Below are 19,956 nucleotides of genomic sequence, written 5' to 3'. Positions count from 1 at the left end.
GGCGTGTCTGCGGAGGGTCCGCTGGTCTCGCGGCTCCGGTGGAGCATCCGCAGGCACGCCCGCGGGAGGTCCACCGGAGCCGCGGGACCAGCGACCGCCAGAGCGCCCACCGCGGTGTGCGGCCGTGCTTGGGGCGGCGAAATTCCTAGAGCTGCCCCTGGCTGCCCCTCACAGTATGTCACAGCTTCCCGTTGCCTGTCCCTCCCCCAGCAAACCCCCACCACCGCTTCCCATTCCCCATGCACACCTAGCATCTTGGTTTGAGAGCACCAAGTGCTCAGATCCACACATACACATATGGACCCTGCCCAACATTAAACACACACGCTCAGTCCCCTAAGCCACTTCTCTAAACTAGTGCAATATCCTCTATGGTAAGCAATACAATAAATGGATCGGCAGTCCTGGAAAGAGGGGGAGACCCTCTCTGAGCCCTACCCCACCTCCTGGGAGATTGTCTCTGAGCCATAATCACCCTGCCCCAGAGGAGACCCTATCAGTTCACAAAGCGATGGGAGACCTTTGGAGATCTGCAGCCCTTGGCACTTTGAGACCACGACCCTGTGGTCAAGGGATAGATTAAACCCAAACATTTTGCATTTAAGTGCCTTTAGGTGGCTGTGGCTCTTTGTTCCTCGAGCACCTATGGCCACAGCTGTAGCACCCAGCTCTTGGTGCTGGCTGTATCGCTCTCCACACACCAAACTGTATTATCCAAATCTGCATTGGTTCAACCGCTAAAATGGCATCACAACTGGCAGGGCCACAGGACAAGGGCCCAGGCCCCTGCAATACAGCAAGACACATCTAGCCCTGGGGCACTGCTGCAACCAGCTCTTCCATTCAGCCCTGGGGCAGTGCCACTTTGCATTGGCTTGCAGCCTATGAACTACTTTTGTTCCTATTTCTTCCTGCCATTTCCCCAAGACTTATTTTCCTCCCCCAGCCCTGAGTGCAGGAAGCCAGGTTCCAATCCAGCACCTGTAAGTGGGACCCACCTAAAACAAATACCCGTCATGAAACTGGAGAAGTTCAGTTCCCAAATAAAATTTAAGGCTAGCTCCTCTCCCCATGAAGGTGCCCATCCCTTCTGGGAGAGGGTTTTAGACCCTGAGCCCATAGGCACGGAGTTGTTTTTCTCACTGCTTGCTCCTCCCCCAATCCCCCCAACCCTCTTGCCTGCTGCTTGTCCTCTTTACCCTCCCCGGAGTGCCTTCCATTAGTTGCCAAATAGCTGTTCAGCAGCCAGTCACAGGCCCCACCCAATAGCTGTGGCTGGGGGGTGCTGAGCACCCCCTATTTTTTTCCTAGCGGTGCTTGAGCCCCAGAGCACCCACCAAGTTGGTGCCTATGCCTGAGATTTAGCTAATGTCCACGTGCCAGGGCCCCAAACCCCCAGCTTCAGAGTGCAGCCAGGAGGCAAGCACCACGGCACTAATGCACCATGGCAAGTCACATGCTGGCATCCAGGGTCTCCTTGGGTGTTTCATTGCTGCTGCCTGCACTGGTCCTTCTTTGGCTAGTGGGATCCCTCCCGGAGCAGGGGGGAGCAGAAGCAGAAGCAGTCTGGTGCAAGCTGCCACAGGGCTGGATTTCCAAGGGAGGCTGCAAATGTACATCCAGCTGAGGAGAGGTCCTGGGCCTGGCCCAGCATTCGGGCAGGGAACTGCTCTCAGTTCTTGGCGGCACAGCTGGGCTTGGGGCTGAGTGGCTGTGAGTAGGGAGAGCTCCAGTCCCGCTGGAACACAGCCTCCAGCTGCTCCCGCAGGGTGAGCTGGGTAACCCCAGGGGCAGCCTCACTCTGGTTGACGATCAGCCCCACCCCTGCAGTGTTGGTGAAGTAATCCTCAGACCAGTTCGAGGTGCCTGCCGAGAGAGGAGCAAACATCAAGTCTGCAGGGAATCAACACTGACTCATTCAGGGGCCCCATCCTGGCTAACACCCCTCCTCTGCTCTAACCCACTGAACTCCACTCCCCTCCCAGTTCTGACAAAGAACCCAGGAGTCTTGGCTCCCAACACTCCCACCCATAACTGGACTCTGAGATGCTGTAACTGGTCGCAGTGATGGCTTCCCTGGCCTCCTTAGCCCATGATTCCAGACCCCTGGGCTGATCCCCACCCCACCCCATAGCTGGGGAGGCACACACCAATGTAGGCCAGGCGGTCGGTCACCATGTATTTGTTGTGGTTGACACGGGAGAAGGGAATGAGTTTCTGCACAAGCGATGCGGAGACAACAAAAAGTTTCTGAAAGAGACAAACAAAGTCACCTTTGAGCCTACAGGTCCAGCATGTCCTGGTATAACCTATAAAGGATGGTTTAGGTTAAGAAATAAGTAGAAGTTAAGCTAACTTAGGCCCAAAACCTAAGTATAGAGGAGTATGGAAAACTGACATTGCTAGTGTGAGAAAGTTAGAGATAAGCTGGAGATACCATGTTATGAGAAAGTAAGAGTTAGCAAGGACACGACCCTGGATGAGCAACATAATTATTCCAATGTAAGTTTAGAGTGTAGATCTGGCCTAAGATTGTAGTACTGTGTAAGTGATAACCGCGTGCCTGTTTGCTTATCTAATGATTTTTCTTTTTAATAGTTTGGTTGTAGCATTCAAATTGCCATCTAGTGGCCCTCTACTAAATACATTTTCTGTAACTGACTAGAGGCTCAAAACTGAAAACTAAGATGGGTTTTACTGCACTTTAGCTTTAACAACTTAATATTAATTGAGAACTTTTCAACACAAAGGTTGAAAAAGATTACACAGGTAATCTGTGACCCCTTGCCAATGCAGGGCACTGACATAGAGAGAACTTCCTACCAGCTGGCCCCTAGGCTGAGTCATGGAGTGGAAAGGTCCCCTCAGGATCCAGCCAGCTCCAGCCCCAGGCACTTCAGGTCCCTATTCCTGCACCACTCCAGGACTCACCACTTCGATAGGGCAGCCCAGAGGCTCCCGGCTGAGGACACTGAGCGACTCCAGGAACAGGAACATGGACTGGTCCGAGTGCTGCCAGCAGCTGATAAGCAACCTCACCTTCACGTGCCTGTTGCAGGCCGCAGCACGCAGTGCATCATCAATGACCGGCCAGAACCTAGAGGGCAGCCCAAGGAGACCAGGTCAGGGGACAGGACCTGGTCTCACATCCAACACCCCCCCAGCCATAGCCCCCCAAATGCCAAGACCCTGGGCCACAGCCTCACAACTGCTCAGCCCCCAGGCCATGGTCTCCCAACTGCCCACCCTCTGGGTCAGAGCTGCCCAACTGCCCTCCCCTCTCCCCAACCAGCCCAATCCCCAAGTCATAGCCCAGCCCCTCCCCCCAGCATCTGCCCAGCTCCCTGGTAACAGCGCCCCACCTTGCCCACCCCCTAGCCATTTATCTGACATTCACTAGTGCCAGCCTGTGTCTGACCCTCTGTCTCTCCTCCCCACCCTCACTGTCTGCAGAGCCCAGGTTGTCCCTGCCGCCAGCCTCATGGGGGAGGATAGCACGGGACTCCCAGCTATGTCTAGAAGAGACAATGTCAGGGGAGCTGACTGCCTGAACCCCACCTCCAGCCTGCACATCCTGTGGCCCCCACCTCTTGGGCTGGCAGAAGGTGCACTGGGGCACATAGTCCATCACCGAGATGTAGACAAAGGCCTGGGCATCCTGGATGGTGCTGACAATGGCTGTGAGGTCTGGGGTACGGCCTGTGGAGCAGAGAGCACGAGGGGAGCTCTGCAAGACAAACAAACACAGGTACAGAGACAGGCAGGACGTGTGTTAGCACAGAATCCAGGAGTGAATGACAGGGCCTTCTGGGGCCCAGAACCCCACAGGGTCAGTATGTGCCACAGCACAGACTCTGGGGAACGAGTAACAGGGCTTCCTAAGACAGGGAGAGGCCCCTGGCAGGGAGTCCTAGGTGGCTGCCCCCCATGCACTGGAGAGCCATCCAGCTGCTGTGCCAATATTGTGCAACCCCCAGCAGTGCCAGCAGGCAGTGGCTGAGCACTGGGCCCCAGGATGGCAGAGGAGGTATCGGGATATACAGAGTCCAGGAAGCAGCCATGATGAGCTGCCTGACCTGACAGAGCCTACTTGGATACTTACAGAGAGGTACAGTTCTGCACTGCTGCCATTGAGCTGCAGCTTCAGGGGGCGGCTGAGGCTGGACTTTGCGGAGACATAAGCTGGCCACACCGTCGGGAGTGAGGCCCCCTGCCCTCCCAATGCACGGTACATGGCGAAGATCCGGTGCAGGTCACCGGCCACACAGCTGCAGTTGTAGAGCACAGCACCCAGCTCCTTTACCTGCAAGGCATGGGTTTTTGGGAACAGCCATGCAGCAAACATGACCTTGCTCCAGCTCTAACAGGAGCGCCAGGCCGAACTCTAAACCCCAGGAGAGTGAGTGCAGCCTCAGTGGGCAGCCAGCCTCACCACCCAAGCCCAACTCTAACATGAGCCCCAGCTCCAGTCCTAACCCTGCCCCACAGGGACCCAGAAGAGTGAGCCCCAGTCCCTGTGAGCACACCTCCCCCCACCCACCTCCCCTCTTCCCAAACCCTCCCCCAAGCGCCAGTCGCTGTGAGTAACCTCCCCTCTGTCCACCCTCTACCCACTGTGGTACCTGTGTCAGCGAGCGCCAGTCCATGTTGGCGCTGCCAATGTAGACGTGCTTGCCATCCACCACCCAGAACTTGGTGTGCACAATTCCCCCAGTCAGGCGCTCCAACTCCACATACTTTATGTCTGCACCTGCAGGGGGCACCAGCAGAACAGTGGCCATGACACACAGACATCCTTTCCCGCTTCTCTCAGCCTGGCTATCCCAGCCCAGCTGGCTGGGGTCTTGTCTGCCCCTTTCTCCTCATGCCCCTATCCCCACCCAGGCTCGAGGGCTGTCCTGACCCCTGTGTTACCTTTGCTGGCCAACTCCTCGGTGTCTCGGTCAGACTTTTGGGGGCTGTTCACAGCAATGTTGAGCTTCACCCCCCGAGAGGGCAGGCCCCGCAGCTTCTCCAACACCTGCCTGCCCTGCAGGGAGCAGCATGAGTGTTATTGCTTAGCAACCCCTTCCTTCCCTCTCACTGGAGAACAGGAGCGGACAAGGGCTCCCTCCGCCTGTGCTGAGCCCCACCTGCCAGGATGAGGGTTCTTCCTCCTGCATGTCTGAGTCCCGGAGAGTGAAGTAGAAAGCTGCGATGTCTACAGAGCGGTTGGCAGCATCCAACAGGTCCATCCAGGCCTGGAAAATGGGGAGGTGACGGGGGCTAGAGTGGTTGTAATCCAGGCCCATGGGGATGCTTTCCACCAGCACCAAACTGCAGCAGCCACAGAGAGAGAGGCGAGATGGGCAGGGTTAGGAGACGGACTCCTCAACAGGGGTAGCGAGGGCATCAGTACTTGCCAGGACAAGCAGAGACCAGAGCAAAATCCAGCTCCCTTCCACTCCAAGGATCTGCTGAGTCCGAGGGCAAGCACAGCCATCTGCTACCTACTGCCTGCACAGCCTGTGCTGTCGCTATGTGCTACTGCCCACCACCTCCGTGTGACAGCCTGCCCCCTGCAGGATCCCTTACCTGCACTGTGAGCTGCACTCCTCCTCTGGCTCTCTCCACAGGCTGGCGACATGGCTCCAGCCCAGCTGCCATTGCTCCATCAACCCCAGGTCAGAGACGGGGCTGCTGTGCTCCCACAGGAACCAACCAGAGAAGCCCAAGATGAGCAGGAAGGAAAGAAGGATGCAGCAGGTGGAGGAGAAAAGGAAAAGCTAACAAGAGAGAGAATAGCACTTAGTGTGGAGCCCTGCCTGAGGCAGGAACCAACATAACAAAGGGACACCTCTCCAGGAGCCCCATGGACAAGGGCCCATATCTGTGTCCATCCAACCCTTCCAGGGACAGGACAGGGGCTGGTTGGACCAGGTCTGCTCTCTCCCAAATAGTAGCGTCCAGAACCCGATGCTGCAGGGAAAGGTTGCTGAGCACAGTGCTCTCCATGGCAGGGAATGTTCCATCCAGCAGCGGTTGAGCCAATAATGCCCTCTCGCAGGCCGAGACTGCCCCCCAGCCAGTGTGAGAAGGCAACTCTGAGCTCTTACTTCCCTGCCTGTGGCATTAGGGTATGGCTCTGAGGGGAGCTGCCACGGCTGTCAGGAAATGGGTCAGCTGTTTAAAGGGAGACTATGCTAGGCACCCAGCGCAGACATGGAGCAGGGAGCTCAGCACATAGAATGCCTGGACACTCCAGTGCAGAAGTGTGGATCTCTCCTTTACCTTGCTCCGCTTCCCTGGGCTCTTGGGTCTGGGGGCTGGTGACCTGAGTGCTGCAGTTTCTGTCCACATCGCCAAGCCTGGTGTTCCATGGGCAACGCGCCGCTCCCTGGGAGTATCTGTCTCTGTCAGACCTGGCGTCCCAGGTGCCACACTCCGCAGTCTGGGAGCTGCACTCTGCCACCTGGGGGTGCTGATCTGCGCCCTGTCCTGCAACCTGGGGGCCCCACCCTGTAGCCTAGGGAGACTGCTGGCTACCCTGCCTTGCAGCCAGATAGCTGTGCCCTGCAGCCTGGGGGTGTTGCTGGCCGCTTTGCCCTGCAGCCTGGGGGCCGTGATCTCTGTGACAGTGGTGGTCTGTGAGCCAGGCAGCGCAGTCTCCAGCACCTGCAGTTGGGCTCTCTCATCTCTGAACTCTTGCCAATCCAGGTTCAGCTTCTGCAGTGGGAGACAGCCAAGCCAAAGGGTGGTCCTTAGTCTGGCTGAGAGGCAGCCCCCAGCCCCCCAAGCATTGTCCCTCTGGTGCAAGGATAAGAATGGCCTAAAAGAGCACTGAGCAATAGAGGGGTACAAGCTGGGGGAGGGGGAGCTGCAGAGCCTGAGACCTGGGATCAGCCACTACCTGTGCCTAACGTGAGGGTCTGCTAGCCAGCCACAGTGAGGCTGCTCCACGCCCCACCTAGACAGGCTGGGTGGCATCAGCAAGAGCCACAACCCAAGACCCCTATTACTCATGGGAGGGCCAGACTGTCCATGGGGCTACAGGGCTCGGGGGGCAGGGAATGGCATATGGGGCTTTCACTGATAAAGCGCCTCGGCTCTGATCCTGTCCCAGTGTAGAGGGACTGGCTGGCTCAGTCAGGTCAGGCGTGGGAGAAGGGGCCTTTTGCTGCTAGGAGGCATCAGCTCCGATCCAGCCTCAGCGTCAGGGAGGACTGGTTGGCTCAGGAGGCTGGGAAATGGGACACGGGGCCTTTTCTCTCTAGGGGGTGCTGGCTCTGATCCAGCCCCAGATCAATAGTGACTGAAACCCATTCTAATCTGATAGCTGTTTGCTGACCCCAGTCCATCAGGCAGATGTCCCCAGCACAACTATTCCTGACTTGTCCCACTGTGGGCAGCCTCAGCAAAAGGGACTGTGGACACAGAACACCCCTCTCACCTCTAGGGGGAAATCCTGGATAACTGAGGCATAGAGGCTAGAGAAGGGAGGGACCACATTACCTCTTTCTCCCCTGAGCTCTCACTTCGGGTGGGGAAAAGCTCCTCCTTTTCTTCATCCTCCTCTGACATCTGCAGCCTATTCAGTCTCACATAGGGTGACTGGAAGGGAAACAGAAATAGCCAGATATCAGCTCTGCCAGTCTCTGAGAGACGCTACATGGGGCTAATGGAGACAGCAGCCCATCTGCATAGGTCTGTACAGCACCAAACCTCCAATCCCTGTGGAGTAGGGGTGAGGGAGAATGGGAGAGGGGATCACTCCAGACCCAGACATGCAAGCCAGCACAGACAAGACAGAGTGACTCACCAAGTGGGCATCTTGGTCCAGTGCCACCCATCTCTTGCTCCTGGAAGCCTCCAGCCTTACTGCTGGCTTCCGGGATAGGCCTCTCTTCATCACAGTCCTGGTGGGTTCATCCTTGAGCTGGGGCAGTGGAGGCTCCCTGGTTAATATTGGCAAGGGCTCCAGGGCTGACCCAGATGAGGGCTCCAGAGTTGGCATGGGGGTAGGGTCACTGGCTGGAGTGGGCGATGGATCCCGGGCTGGAGTAAGATGCAGTTTGTGGGCCTTGATGCTGGCCCGGGGCTGCAGAACAAGGGGCAAGCTCCCTCCCTCAGCACTGGGCACCTCTCTCTGGACCTGTAGAGGAGCGTAAGGCCCTGATTAATATTCCTTCCCCAGGTAGAATAGGAGTTGGACACTGATGCTGGTTGCTGCCCACATCTGCAGGCTCAATTTCATCAGAGATTACAAATTAACAAGGGACTGTAGTTTACAGCGCTGTTAATCTTCATTACATTTGGCACTTTACCTAAAGCCTCAGCTCCTGTAAGAATTGCAGCTTGCCCTTAAAAAAGAGTAAGTTTCTAACCCTCATGATTGCAGAGAAAAGCTTGAAAACATGACCCTGGTATGCTCCTAACAGTCCCTAGACGTGACCTGGGCATGACCCTAAGAGCTCAAATGAAAAGGAACATACATTTATTCTTGTTTTTAAATTACATTATTTCTTGGGGCTGGTCAGAGGTGAACTGGTCCTTTAAGGGGGAGGAGGGGCTCAGCCTCACCTGTGTTAAACTTAGCCCACTTCCCCAGGTGAAGGGAATTACACCAGGGGACCCTGACGATGGCATGTAACTAGAAACCAGGCCCGCTGGGGAACATAAGGGACAGCCACAGAGGGGTTGGGGAGGGCATATGTATTTGTTGAGCTTATTAGGAGGGCTGAACCTGCTATAAGCAAGCAGAAGCCCAGATAAACTGAAATAAGCGGGGGGGGGTTATAGTACTAAACCACCCCCAGAAGAGCAGTACTGTGAAAACACCAGCTGTGGGGGTGGTTTGATGTGAGATGGAAGAAAAACTGAGCTAGTAGCAGGGTCTGAACCCAGACTGTGTAACCTTGCTACCTGGCCTGCCTCTTGATTGGTTAGTGTTTTGGGGGTTGGCTATGCTGGATTTAGAACAGTGAGACCCTGTGCCTCAGGGTAATAAACCATCAGGAGGGAGAGGACACCAGGTGCCCAAACCTCTCTCCAGTATAGTCCCCTAAGGATGCTGGGTGAGAGACTTCACCCGAGGTAACTCCAAATCCCAGGTAAGAAATTGCCCCTTGGGGCTGAAAGTTTGTTCTTGGCACAGAGGGGTGTTTTCTTTGTAAAATGAACTTTGGTCACTTTTCCTTGGTTGTGTGTTTTAGGTTTTTTTTTTAAATCTAAAACTTCAGCCCTTGCCCACCTGCAGTGGCTCTACAGGCAACGGAAGAGTTGGTGGGTTTGTGACACCACAAGTGACAAGGAAGTGAAACCTGACTCTCTGAGCAGAAACAGGGTTTTTATTCAGGCTGTTTAGTTAGATGTCAGTGAATTACTGACATTTCTTTCATTCCAACACTAAGGCAAGGAGAGCTCCAAGGCATAGGGAGGCAGTGTGTTTTAGTGGCTAGGTCATTGGATTAGGGTCTAGTCCTGGGTCTGCCAAAAACATGACATTGGGCAAATCTATCTGTCTCCCTGCCCAGCCTTTGTCGAGTACAGAACAGCGTGAGCTCTCCAGGGCAGGGAGTGGCTCTTGTGTGTTGACAAAGCACCTGTCTCTGCAGAGTCCTGATCTTGGCTGGAGTTCTAGGCAATACAGTGTCAGAGATTTTAGAGCCAGAAGGGACCATTCTGATCATGTAAACTGATCCCCTGCATAGCACGGGCTAGAGAACCTTGTACGGTAGCTCCTGCCTCAAGTCCAGAACTAGCACTGGCTGGAGATTAATTAACAAAACACTTTAGCCAAAAAAGTCAAAACTCCAACTGTTCCTGAAAAGGTATTGGGTTTAATGAATTTCCTGCCCTGAGGGGGAAAACATTCAAGGAAAAACAAACTGTGAAGTTGCTGCAGTATCCCACTCTCAAAACAAAGTTCTGGTTTTTGTTTTGAAAAGTAATTTCATTTACACTGGGGGGAAAAAAAGGTGGAGGAAGAAGTCACAACTCTCAGAAGGAAGCAGTTTGATTAACACAAAGCAAAAAAAAATTCAATTCATGACTTTGGCCTGATGCAGGAAGGTTTTTACTCTTAAATTCTCAAAATCACTTCCCACTCAACTGTACCCTATAATGTCTGGTTGAGCGAAAGCAGAACTAGAAAAATCATCCAGTCATAATGTAAAGGCTGCAGGTGATGAGCGATCCACCATGGGGGGGGGGAATTGTTCTAATGGTTAATCACACCCACTGTTGTGCCTTTCTTCTGGTCAGAGTCTTCAGCTCCCAACCATTGGATGGCATTCTGCCTTTGACAGCTGCTGTTAACACTCCTCCCTATGCAGCAGTTACAGATCGTCATCAAGTCACCTCAATTTTCTCTTGGATTAAACAATCGATGGTTTATTAGCATGAGACTAGGGCCTGGTCTACACCTAAAACTTGGCTTGATCTAGCTGCCTGCCTCCGGGTTGTGAAAAAGTCACACGCAGGAGACAGTTAAGCTGACCTAAGCCTTGGGCTAGACCCCGCTAGGCTACTGGGAGGGAGAATTTATTACAGCGACAGACCCAGCCATTCGGGGGAACCCCACGCAGCGCTGCAGCAAGCCGGGATGTCACAGCAGGGGAGCTGCAGGCACCGGTGCCGCGGTGCTGTCGGGCAGGCACAGCCTAGAGCAGCGCAGCTTTTCCACAACTTGACTCTTCCTGGCCCGGGCCCCTCTCCCTGTTCTGCCCTTGCCCAGTGCAGGGGGGTCCCAGCGCTATGACAAACCCTCGGACCGCGCGCGTCACCCACCGAGCGGCACCAGCTTTGGGGGGTGGGGGAGCCCCAGCATTGCTGGCCCCGCAGGCCGAGCTCCGAGTGCCAGGTTGCTCCGGGGGGCCGAGTCCTCAGCCGAGCGCGCCGGCCAGGGCTGAGGAGGCGCCCCGCGGGGCCCTGGTGCTGGCTGGGTCGGGGGCCGCCCCGCCGGACGGAGCCTGCACCCCAGCCCCTAAAAGCCGCTGAGGGCCTGGGGTCGGGCCAGGGCGGCAGCGGCCGCACCCGGAGTCGGGGCCGCCCTGCCCGAGTCGCGGGGCTCCCCGGTCCCGCCCCCTCGAAGCCCCCCGCGGGGTCGCCCCCTGCTCTCACCGGCTCCTCCGCGCTACTCTGCGCCAGGCGCGTGGAGCGCCTCACGGGAGTCCCCGCGCGCAGCGAGCCCCGTCTCCTCATGCCGGGCGGGCGAGTGGCGGGGAAGGAAGAGGCGGGCCCGGCTCCCGCGCCCGTTGACATTCAAACCCCGGGGCTGGTTTGAAATGACAGCTGGCAACGCGCCGGCCTGGGCCCGCGGCGCGGCTCCCCCTGGCGGCCGATCCCCTGCCCGCCCGCCCGGGCCACGCGCCACCACCCCGAGCCAGGCCACCGCGAGCCGGGCCACGGCCGGAGGCGCCCCTCGGCCGCCGCACCCCGGGGAAGGGGAGCAGGGGCCCCTACGGAGGGGCCGGGACACACCGTCGGGCATCGGCTGCCTCCCGCTGCCTGGTGCCCGACGGGACTTTCACGGACACCCCAAGGGGGAGGAGAGCCCGCCCCGCCCGGGTGAGGCGCGCAGGGCGGGGAGGGGGCCACGGCTGAGGGATCGCAGCGAACGAATAACAAGAAAACAGAGGCTATTGCTCTGCCGCGCAACCTCGAGAGAGCACAGTATAGTTCCCGCGTCGCTCACCCCGCCTCTCCCTCACGCTCGCCGCTCATCGGCTACTATGGAGACCGTAGTCCCACCCCCACACCAAACGGCGGGCCAGGTTAGTTCACCAATCACCAGGGGGACTGGTGGACTGACACCAGGCGTTGACCAATCAGTGGGAGGAGCCGAGTCTGACCAGTGCCCGTTGAGATAGGTGAAGGGCTGAGGCATATATTTCTGCGGCCAGTCAGCGAGCAGAGGGTGAGCGTGACAGTTTATGGTAAACCAATCAACGGATGAGTCGAATTGATGGACGGGCGCTTCAAACTAATCGACGGGAATGGGGATTGAATGACAGCAGCCGATATCCAATCTTCGGGGGAAACCGGAGACTGACAGTGATTCCGAGCCAATCGAACAGCAGAGGTTGGAGAAGTGGCAAAGGCAGGCAGCAGGGGGCGGGAGTAGGCGGATCCCTTCAGGCCGCGGCTTTGTGGTGAGTGGGGATGTGGGGACTGGGGGGCAAAGTACCCCCTGAGCCGGGATTAGCCGCCCTCGCTTCCCCCCGCACCGGGACCCCCCCGGCCCCGTTCCCCTCACGCGGGACCAGAACCGGCCCCTCCTCCCATACTGGGACCCCCTCCCCCGGCCCAGCTCCCGCGAACTGAGACAGGCGCTCTCTGGCCCTAGCCCCCTAAACCAGGATCCCCCTGAGCCCGGCTCCTCCCACCCCCAATGCCCCCCAATCAGCCCCCTGCCTGCCCGCCCCCGAGCAGCCCTGGCCCGGCCTCCCAAGTGCCCCTCACCTAGTTTGGGCTGTAATGTTGGGGGCAACCACCTCCTCCCTGCCCAGGCTTCCCCATCCCCATTCAGGCCCCATTCCTAGAGCCGGGACCCCTGCGCCAGCCCTCTCCCCTCCCAGGTTAAAACTCCTACAGGCTCCTCTCCCATCTCAGGGTCACGTAGGGGAAGGTGACACAGGGCCATGTTAACACACGCCAGCCATGCTAGAATGGGGGATGCCTGCTCTAGGCAACAGCCAATGCTGGTGAATATTGGGGGGCACCAGCTTCCAGCCCAAATCTGGGCTGGGGTCCTGTGTAGGGGGATGATGGGAGCAGGGGCTTCTGGCTACTGTAGCCCACAGGAAGAGGAGATTCTGGATAGGACACTTTGCAGCGGGAAGGGAATAAAGAGGCTCAGCATGAGGTGTGAGGGCCCACTATGGGGCAGGCTGAAGGGGAAAGGGATGGGGGCAGGCAAGGGGCAGATAATGAAAGATGCAGGGCAAGTGAGGCCCCCATAGAGCCCAAGAGGGAACAGAGCTCAAGCTGAGGCAGCAAGGGGACAGATGAGAGGCATGAGGGCTGGGGGCCCATTATGGGGCAGTCTGGTGGGGAAGGGATGTTTCATCAGCCCCTTCATCTCCAAGGTAACTCTAATTCTCTTCCCCCTCCCCCCATTCCCAGGGGGCTCAGGGTTATGCCAGCTGCTGCTCCATCCTCCTGACCACCCTTCAGCATGGAGTTCCCTGACCACAGTAAGCACTTGCTGCAGAGCCTGCGAGAGCAGCGACACCAGGGCTTCCTCTGCGACTGCACCATCATGGTGGGCAACACCCAGTTCCTAGCACACCGGGCCGTGCTGGCCTCCTGCAGCACCTTCTTCCACATGTTCTACAAGGAGCGGCTGGACAAGCGGGACCTCGTCTGCATCAACAACGAGATTGTCACAGCACCGGCCTTCGGGCTGCTGTTGGAGTTCATGTACCAGGGCATGCTGGCCTTCAACGACACTCCAGTGGAGGATGTGCTGGCTGCAGCAAGCTACCTGCATATGAATGACATTGTCAAGGTCTGCAAGAAGAAGCTGCAGGCACGGGCACTGGCAGAGGCTGACAGCACTAAGAAGGAGGAGGACTCCCCAGCCAGCTCTGAGTTCCTGCCCAGCACCTCCAAGTGCCAGCTGCAGAGCCCTGAGGTCCTGCCACCACCTCTGCATCTGTGTGAGGCAGGAAAGAACAAGAAGGAGGAGTGGAAGAATAACCACTTGGAGAAAGCAGGCCCCCAGCAGCCTCCAGCACCAACTGCAGACATGGCAGATACTACCCAGCCAGGCATGGAGGGTGACTCCCCCCGTGGCCTTGTCTTGGGTAGGCCTCTCCCCCCAGCCACTGCAGACCTGTCCCTGTCCAGCCCCAGCAGCTCCACCGAAACCATCTCCCACAGCTACTTTCCCCCAGGCAATGTGGCAGAGGCACCATCCAGCCTGGAAACCATCCCTGAAAGCTTAGCTGTGGAGCCACGGGTGGGCAACTTAGATGGCTTCTACCCCAAGGAGCTGAACAGGGGCCCCATCAAAGTGAAGGTGGAAGCCATTGTGATCTCTGATGAGGAGCCGGACACAGTGGAGCAGCTGGAGAGGCGGAGCATGGAAATGAGGATGGAGAGCATCTTCCAGAGGCCCACAGTGGAGGTGGGACCAGCTGGGGGCTGCAACCGCCACCCCGATGGCTTTGAGGAGCCCAGTGGCATGGAGGAGGTGTCCTCAGAGGGCGGCTTCCTTCCACAGGAGCATCTCCCCTACCATATGATCCCAGTGCCGGGTGGACAGGGCTACTCCAACATGGTGACACCACCGCTGCATGAGCAGATGTACCTGCCAGAGTACGAGGCACACCCCAACTTTGGTATCTTCACTGAGGACGTCCCCACCTGCAAGACATGTGGCAAGACCTTCTCCTGTTCCTACACGCTGCGGCGCCATGCCACTGTGCACACACGCGAGCGCCCCTATGAGTGCCGCTACTGCATGCGCAGCTACACCCAGTCTGGGGACCTGTACAGGCACATCCGCAAGGCCCACAATGAAGACCTGGCAGCCAAGCGCTGTAAACAGGACGTGGAGAACCCTTCGTAGTGAACCCACATCTGCCCCACCCAGGGATATAAGACAAGCCGGACGCTGCTAAGCAGTACAGGGGAAGCCTTTGGATTTTCTCCTGTAGAGATGGGTTGGGGGTGTGGTGAGGCCCCCCCAGATGCTAGCAGGGAATTTTGAACTCTATTCAGGACACACAGGGACCTAACTCCAAACTAGCAGCTGCTCTGGTTCATGCCCTTGATCAGTCATCTTCCTGCCTAAGCCACATGTACCACCTCCCTGCCTGCTGGAAGGAGTCACTGTCATTTCTTATACACGGTAGACCTGTGCTGGGCACACTACACTGGCCTTTCCCCCTTGGACTGCTGCCAGCTTTGTAAATAGTTTGGAAATAGCTGCATTGATCAAAATAATTTAAATTCTAACCAGGAAACACTTCCTTATATATTTATGCTCAGAGTAGGTAGCAGCAGCTGGGAGTTCAGACCCAGGACAGTATCTGACTGTCAGGGTTACCACCACCCTTGGCAGGAGCTCTGCACAGAGAGGGGTTTAGAGTGATTGCTTCAGAGTGAGTTTGAGCAGACACACAAACTTCATTTCCCTCACCATCCACTCCCAGTGCTGACCCTTCTCTTGGTTATTTTTAACCTTGGCAGGGCTACTTATGCCCAGACACTGTCTCCTTGAAAGTTACTCTCCATCTTAATCCGCCTTAGACAGAGGCTCCCTGCTTTTAGGGTTTTATTTTTAAGCAAATTGTGGTTCTCTTTTCAAGAGGATATAAAGTGAGTTTTAAAAAATGGTTTCCCACCAATGGGGGTGGCCCTTCCAGCCCCCCAGCAATGAGCTCCCAGAGAATGGGGGGAGTAGCCCACCATCCCAGAGGATAAGTTCCCAGCAGCTATGAGGCTTTAGGGCCAACTAGCCCTTCTGCAAACCACCCAGGAAGGGACAAAAAGGTGAAAGGTGGGTTATTTGCATGGGATGGTTTGTACCAGTTTTGTCTGTGCTGCTTACTGTGGAGCCTTTGGGCAGAAGGGCAGATTGGTAGAAAACACCTAAAGCCAAGAAACCCGCTCCTGAAAACCCTCCTAAGGTTCCAGGCTAAGAGTTTCTGATTCCCATTGTTTTTAGTGTCAGGGCAGCATTTGGGCCCCCAACTGCTCAACACCACCCCATGGCCCTAACCAGCTGCTCTCTAAGCTCAAGTTGCCCCTCCCAGTTAATACTACTTTGTCCCCACACACTGCCCCAGCAGTGAATGCAACAGGGTTCCTGCTCACTCCAGGGGGAGGGACAGACTCCACAAGCTGCTGTGCTATTAAACTGTCCTCATATCAGCCCTTCTCCTCCACCTACCAAACCCAACAGCCCAGAGCTGCCACCTTTTATCCAACTCATTTGATCCTCTAAATATAAAGCCCAGAGTGAAAGTGCTTCCAGGACTCATTTCTGTACAAAACCAGGAGTTGGGGTCACTGCCCAGGACACAAGTTCTATAGTAAAACTAGCACCAAGTGCTTCCGCTGTCTGCTGTGGTCTCTTCTCTCCAGCACATTTTGGCGTCAGAGGGGTCAGCTCCGCTGCACCTCTGGCCTCTCTGGCTCAGGCCGACGAAGAAGTCCGTTTATCCGCAGGACAGGCTGCAGCAGCGCAACCTGATTCACTCCTACAGTGGAGGAGGGAGTTCAGTCTTTGTGGTTCTACCATTATTACACAGGCATTTGGCCTGAGGCAACCCCCTTGGTGGGGTGATATGGTCATTTAGCCACTGTTGGTCTGGAGCAGGGCCTGAGAGGTGAACCAGCACCAAGCACCACTCACAAGGGCTGGTTGAGGTGAGATTCCATAGTTTACTCAACCCTGCTAAGAATAGCACAAGCATGAGAAGAATGAGGTGGGCATAGGGGGAAGACAAACCCAGGCTTCTGGCCAACTCCAGAGGGGAGACCCTCAGAGCCCCCTTCTGATGGGATTTCCAGCTTCAAACTGCTGTGCACCTACCTGCCTTAGCCAGACTCCAGAAGCAGCACAGGAATATCACTCTTGTGCCATGGAAAGGGGGCCTCCAAGATGCTTTGTTCTAGGGGGCAGAACTCCCACCCAGATGAGAATTTATTTGCAGGAAAGTAAGAATCAGGAAGAAATTTTTCTACTCCCCTCTCAACTCTGAGGAGGAAAAATTCTCACACACAGTGTTCCAGGTCCCTCTTTACATCTGTCTGGTGTAGGAGTCCCTGGAATCAGACTGGGACTCCAGAGCAGGGTACAGAACAGGAACTGCCTATTTAGTGAATGCTCCAGCCTCCTCGGGCATTATCCCAGAACATGAAAACAGATGCTTCCCCTCCCTGCAATGAATCAATCTTCCCAGCAGCAATGGGAGGAGAGGCCCTGCTACATGCACACATGTTGTAGGGAGCAGGAAAGATGCTAGCTGCTATCTCAGCCCCATCCTGCTCTACACCATTAGGAGCCTTGGGTGCTTTGATAACACAGGCCTTTCTAACCCAGCTTTCCTTTGCCCACTTCTGAATCAGTGACAGCCACCAGCAGAAAGCAGCCTCTGATCAGTCTGAAATGAAGACAGGCTTCCAGCAGGGTCTCCAGGAGCTTTTACCAACCCAGCAGCACTGGAGAGGAAAGCACACAGCACCAGCTAAACAACCCTCAGACTGAGGCCTGCTAAGCAGTTGTGGGTCCAGGTCAGGGTCACCACAGCACAGAACCTCCCATCCAGGACAGGTTATTTGCACCAAGATAACAGGCCCAAGGGACCATGTGCTCTAAATACAGCTGTAACTGGTGCACTCCCCTCAGGCCTCTCTACTGACTGGTAGCATCATGAGCTGCTTGCACCTGGCAGGGGAGCTCTCAGTGTAGTCATTACTCCCAGCAACTGCAGTGGTTTGGCTATGCTGGATTGGATTGCCAGTCCCATTTCACACAGACAAGCATTTACAGAAACATGTTTTAACAGGGTTAACTAGTAGTTACAGGGTATGCTTCAAAAGGGAATACGTGCCATCTAAAGGCCAGACAGTGCTTATTCCATGTGCAGGATTACCTTCCCTCCTGCACAACTCAACCTCCCTTACAAGAGAACCAGTCTACCCCACAGCTAGGGCTGCCCTTGAGGAGGAAGTTCACCCCCTGTTCAGGGAGGACAAGGGTCTCCAGTGGTCAGCAGTGGGGCTAGGAAAGCTGCTGGAAGATAAGTTTACTTCCTTTTATTCCAAAAGCTACCACCATGTGAGTTCTATCCCAAGGTCAGAAGGAACAGGCTGGGCTTTATCAGCCTCAGGTGGTACAGCAGGAACTCTGAGCCAGCACTAAGCAGTGTCCTATAACATGAGCCCTTGAGCAGTGGGGTCCTATTGGTCTCACAGTGGGGGGAATCGCACTGGTGCCAGTGCAAGAGGCTGGCAGGTGTGACTATCCCCACAACACCGAAAGGGCCATCCCATGGGCACTGCATGACAAGGTAAAGGCACTTGCACTGGGCTAAAAGGGGGGGGCCCTCAGTCTGGAGTCAGATCTTTCCTTTTGGAGCAAGTCTATCCAGTCACCCACTTGGGGAAGGGAGGAAATGGGCAGGTTCCTTGGTGTCTCACCACACCAGGGTAGATGCCCCACTGGCCAGGTAGGAATATCATTCCTACTCTGACTAGAGGGGGTGGGATGACACCATTTACCAAGCAGCAACATTTGAATGGGCAACAATGGGTCCTCTCAGAAGAGCAGGGGTCCGAGGCAACCAGTGGCCTTAACCAAACATCTCCTGGGAGGCGTAGGTCATGTAGAGGAACCCGTCCTCATCTTGGTTTAGTGTGTACACTTCAGCCATGGTGAGCGACATGCTGACCAGGCTCCGGCTACCATCCACCAGCAAGTAGAACGACTGGGTGGAGCTGAGGGCCATCCTGTTCCTGGAGAAGCAAGAAGGCAGGAAAGCTGAGTCCCATCTGAGGGTAAGAAGGGAAAGCACTGACTGGTCTCCCTTGAGAGCACCCACTGCCTGCCTTGCCCAGGGGGGAAATGCACTACCTGGGCATTGCCTGCACTTGCTCACAGCCACCCCTGCACTTAAGCCACAACAGCTGCCAAGGAGAACAGGGGTCCCTTACCCAGGGCACCCTGGAACAAGAAGGGGCTGTTCAGAGAGCTGCAGTCTCTGCATTAGCCTTTGGTAGCACCTCTCCCAAAGCTGTACAGCACCCCTGAAACACAGCCAGGGGCATCCTAAGGGGGCTAATGACTGCCCAGGTGACAGCACCCCCGCTTTGTGGTCTCAGGGGGGAGAGAGAGAAGCAGGACCCAGCAGCACCTGGGGCACAGACACCAAAGGGTGCAATACCAAACCAGACCCTCACCTCCAATCACACACATACCTCCTCTGTTCTCTTACCGGATAATGGTCACAAACTGCCCCATTGTCAGCTCCTGAGGGACCAGGAACTTGGTCCTATCCAATGCTGGCAGCACCTTCTCCTTGGGGTACCGCTCCAGGATCACCTGGAAAACAGACACGTGGGAAAAGGAGGAAAGCAGCACCCCTCCCCGGGGCCACGCTACCGAGATAGGCACAGCCCCCCGCCCCTTTCCCAATCCCTGACCCTTCGGGGGGGGGGGGGGAGAGAAGAGGTGAGGGCCCATTTCCCACGCAGTGGCTGGTGCCCTTGGCCCCAGGCTACACGCTGAGCGCGCCCCACCTTCTCCCGCCAAGCAGCCGCCCCGCCTACTCACCGGGAGTTTGCTGGGGAACTTGGAGCGGACCGCGGCCACTTCGCGTTTCCTGGTAGCTGGAATGAGAAGCGGATCCGAGGAGGAGGGTCACAGTCAGGAGGGCCGAGCCAGGGCTTCCCCCACCAGAGACCCCCGGAGCCCGAGGGAAATGGGGAGAGACCCCGCGCGGGCAGCGCCCACTGAGATCTGGATACTCCGAGGAACCATCCGGGGCCCCCGCGCCGGTGGGGAGGGAGCGGGGGCAGGCAGCCAGCCCGGAGCAGGTCTCTCCGCACCCCAGCTGCAGGGGGAGCTCCAGCCCCCTTGTCTAGCTCCTGGGGCGGGGGGGCTCTCCGCTCCGAGCCCACAGAGGGGAAGAGGGCAGGGCACCCCGAGGTCCACCCAGTGGCTTCCCTGGAGAGGACGCCCTGCCCTCGAATTCACCGGTTTCTCCCTGCAGGGACCCGCCCAGGGCTCCCCTCTCACCGAAGCATTTCCGCTGCTTGAAGGGAGCGCGGGGCTCCCGCTTGCTAGTAACTGGCAACATCCTGTAGGGCGCTGAGCGGGGCTCACCTGCCCCCCGGAGCCCTTTAAATAGCGCCGCAGCGCTGCCCCAGCTGCAGCAGGATCCCTCTGCAACTCGCCCCGCCCGCGGGGGAATCGCTGAGGCCAGGGCCCTGCTGCTGCTGGGGAGCGCACGGGCCCTGACG

At 56.8% G+C, this 19,956-nt stretch overlaps 3 protein-coding genes across 7 annotated transcripts; 1 reads left to right on the top strand and 2 right to left on the bottom strand.

The window, feature by feature from the left end:
* Window positions 1–176: 176 nt before the first annotated feature.
* Window positions 177–11,763, bottom strand: LOC123373909 (5'-3' exonuclease PLD3-like). Of its 4 annotated transcripts, none has more exons than XM_045023165.1 (13): window positions 11,101–11,252; window positions 7,799–8,131; window positions 7,492–7,590; window positions 6,271–6,705; window positions 5,575–5,765; window positions 5,133–5,316; window positions 4,915–5,029; window positions 4,623–4,750; window positions 4,103–4,303; window positions 3,588–3,727; window positions 2,932–3,097; window positions 2,151–2,250; window positions 177–1,866 (listed from the first exon to the last, which is right to left on the bottom strand). In XM_045023165.1, exons 1-13 carry the CDS (start codon window positions 11,239–11,241, stop codon window positions 1,673–1,675), a joined length of 2,427 nt encoding a protein of 808 aa, XP_044879100.1. In that variant the 5' UTR covers window positions 11,242–11,252; the 3' UTR covers window positions 177–1,672. The 4 variants fall into 4 exon arrangements, with proteins under 4 accessions (XP_044879100.1, XP_044879102.1, XP_044879103.1 ...); XM_045023167.1 differs by having other exon boundaries at window positions 178–1,866; window positions 6,655–6,705; XM_045023166.1 differs by lacking the exon at window positions 11,101–11,252 and adding an exon at window positions 11,639–11,763 and having other exon boundaries at window positions 179–1,866.
* On the top strand, window positions 11,386–16,028 carry ZBTB3 (zinc finger and BTB domain containing 3). 2 transcript variants are annotated; one of them, XM_045023170.1, is made up of 2 exons: window positions 11,386–12,131; window positions 13,105–16,028. In XM_045023170.1, exon 2 carries the CDS (start codon window positions 13,157–13,159, stop codon window positions 14,552–14,554), a length of 1,398 nt encoding a protein of 465 aa, XP_044879105.1. In that variant the 5' UTR covers window positions 11,386–12,131; window positions 13,105–13,156; the 3' UTR covers window positions 14,555–16,028. The 2 variants fall into 2 exon arrangements, with proteins under 2 accessions (XP_044879105.1, XP_044879106.1); XM_045023171.1 differs by lacking the exon at window positions 11,386–12,131 and adding an exon at window positions 12,140–12,683.
* An 857-nt stretch (window positions 16,029–16,885) lies between these two features.
* Window positions 16,886–19,857, bottom strand: LOC123373912 (microtubule-associated proteins 1A/1B light chain 3C-like). Its single transcript, XM_045023173.1, has 4 exons — window positions 19,733–19,857; window positions 19,268–19,323; window positions 18,930–19,036; window positions 16,886–18,450 (listed from the first exon to the last, which is right to left on the bottom strand). Exons 1-4 carry the CDS (start codon window positions 19,791–19,793, stop codon window positions 18,288–18,290), a joined length of 387 nt encoding a protein of 128 aa, XP_044879108.1. The 5' UTR covers window positions 19,794–19,857; the 3' UTR covers window positions 16,886–18,287.
* Between the last annotated feature and the right edge of the window lie 99 nt (window positions 19,858–19,956).

This window comes from Mauremys mutica, chromosome 7 (assembly GCF_020497125.1).
Source record: "Mauremys mutica isolate MM-2020 ecotype Southern chromosome 7, ASM2049712v1, whole genome shotgun sequence".
Taxonomy (NCBI): domain Eukaryota; kingdom Metazoa; phylum Chordata; order Testudines; family Geoemydidae; genus Mauremys; species Mauremys mutica.
Note: the sequence above shows the minus strand (reverse complement) of the source record. Positions and strands in the feature narration are given on the sequence as shown.

Bases quoted from the DNA above. Each gene is read 5' to 3' on its own strand.
- LOC123373909 (XM_045023165.1), bottom strand. From the start codon at position 11,241: ATGTCAACGGGCGCGGGAGCCGGGCCCGCCTCTTCCTTCCCCGCCACT. The intron at 4,304-4,622 runs GTACCACAGTGG...CATGCCTTGCAG, and splicing joins ACTGGCGCTCGCTGACACAG to GTAAAGGAGCTGGGTGCTGT. The intron at 3,728-4,102 runs GTAAGTATCCAA...TTTGTCTTGCAG, and splicing joins GTGCAGAACTGTACCTCTCT to AGCTCCCCTCGTGCTCTCTG.
- ZBTB3 (XM_045023170.1), top strand. From the start codon at position 13,157: ATGGAGTTCCCTGACCACAGTAAGCACTTGCTGCAGAGCCTGCGAGAG.
- LOC123373912 (XM_045023173.1), bottom strand. From the start codon at position 19,793: ATGTTGCCAGTTACTAGCAAGCGGGAGCCCCGCGCTCCCTTCAAGCAG. The intron at 19,324-19,732 runs GTGAGAGGGGAG...TTCTCATTCCAG, and splicing joins CAAGCAGCGGAAATGCTTCG to CTACCAGGAAACGCGAAGTG. The intron at 19,037-19,267 runs GTGAGTAGGCGG...TCTGTTTTCCAG, and splicing joins AGTTCCCCAGCAAACTCCCG to GTGATCCTGGAGCGGTACCC.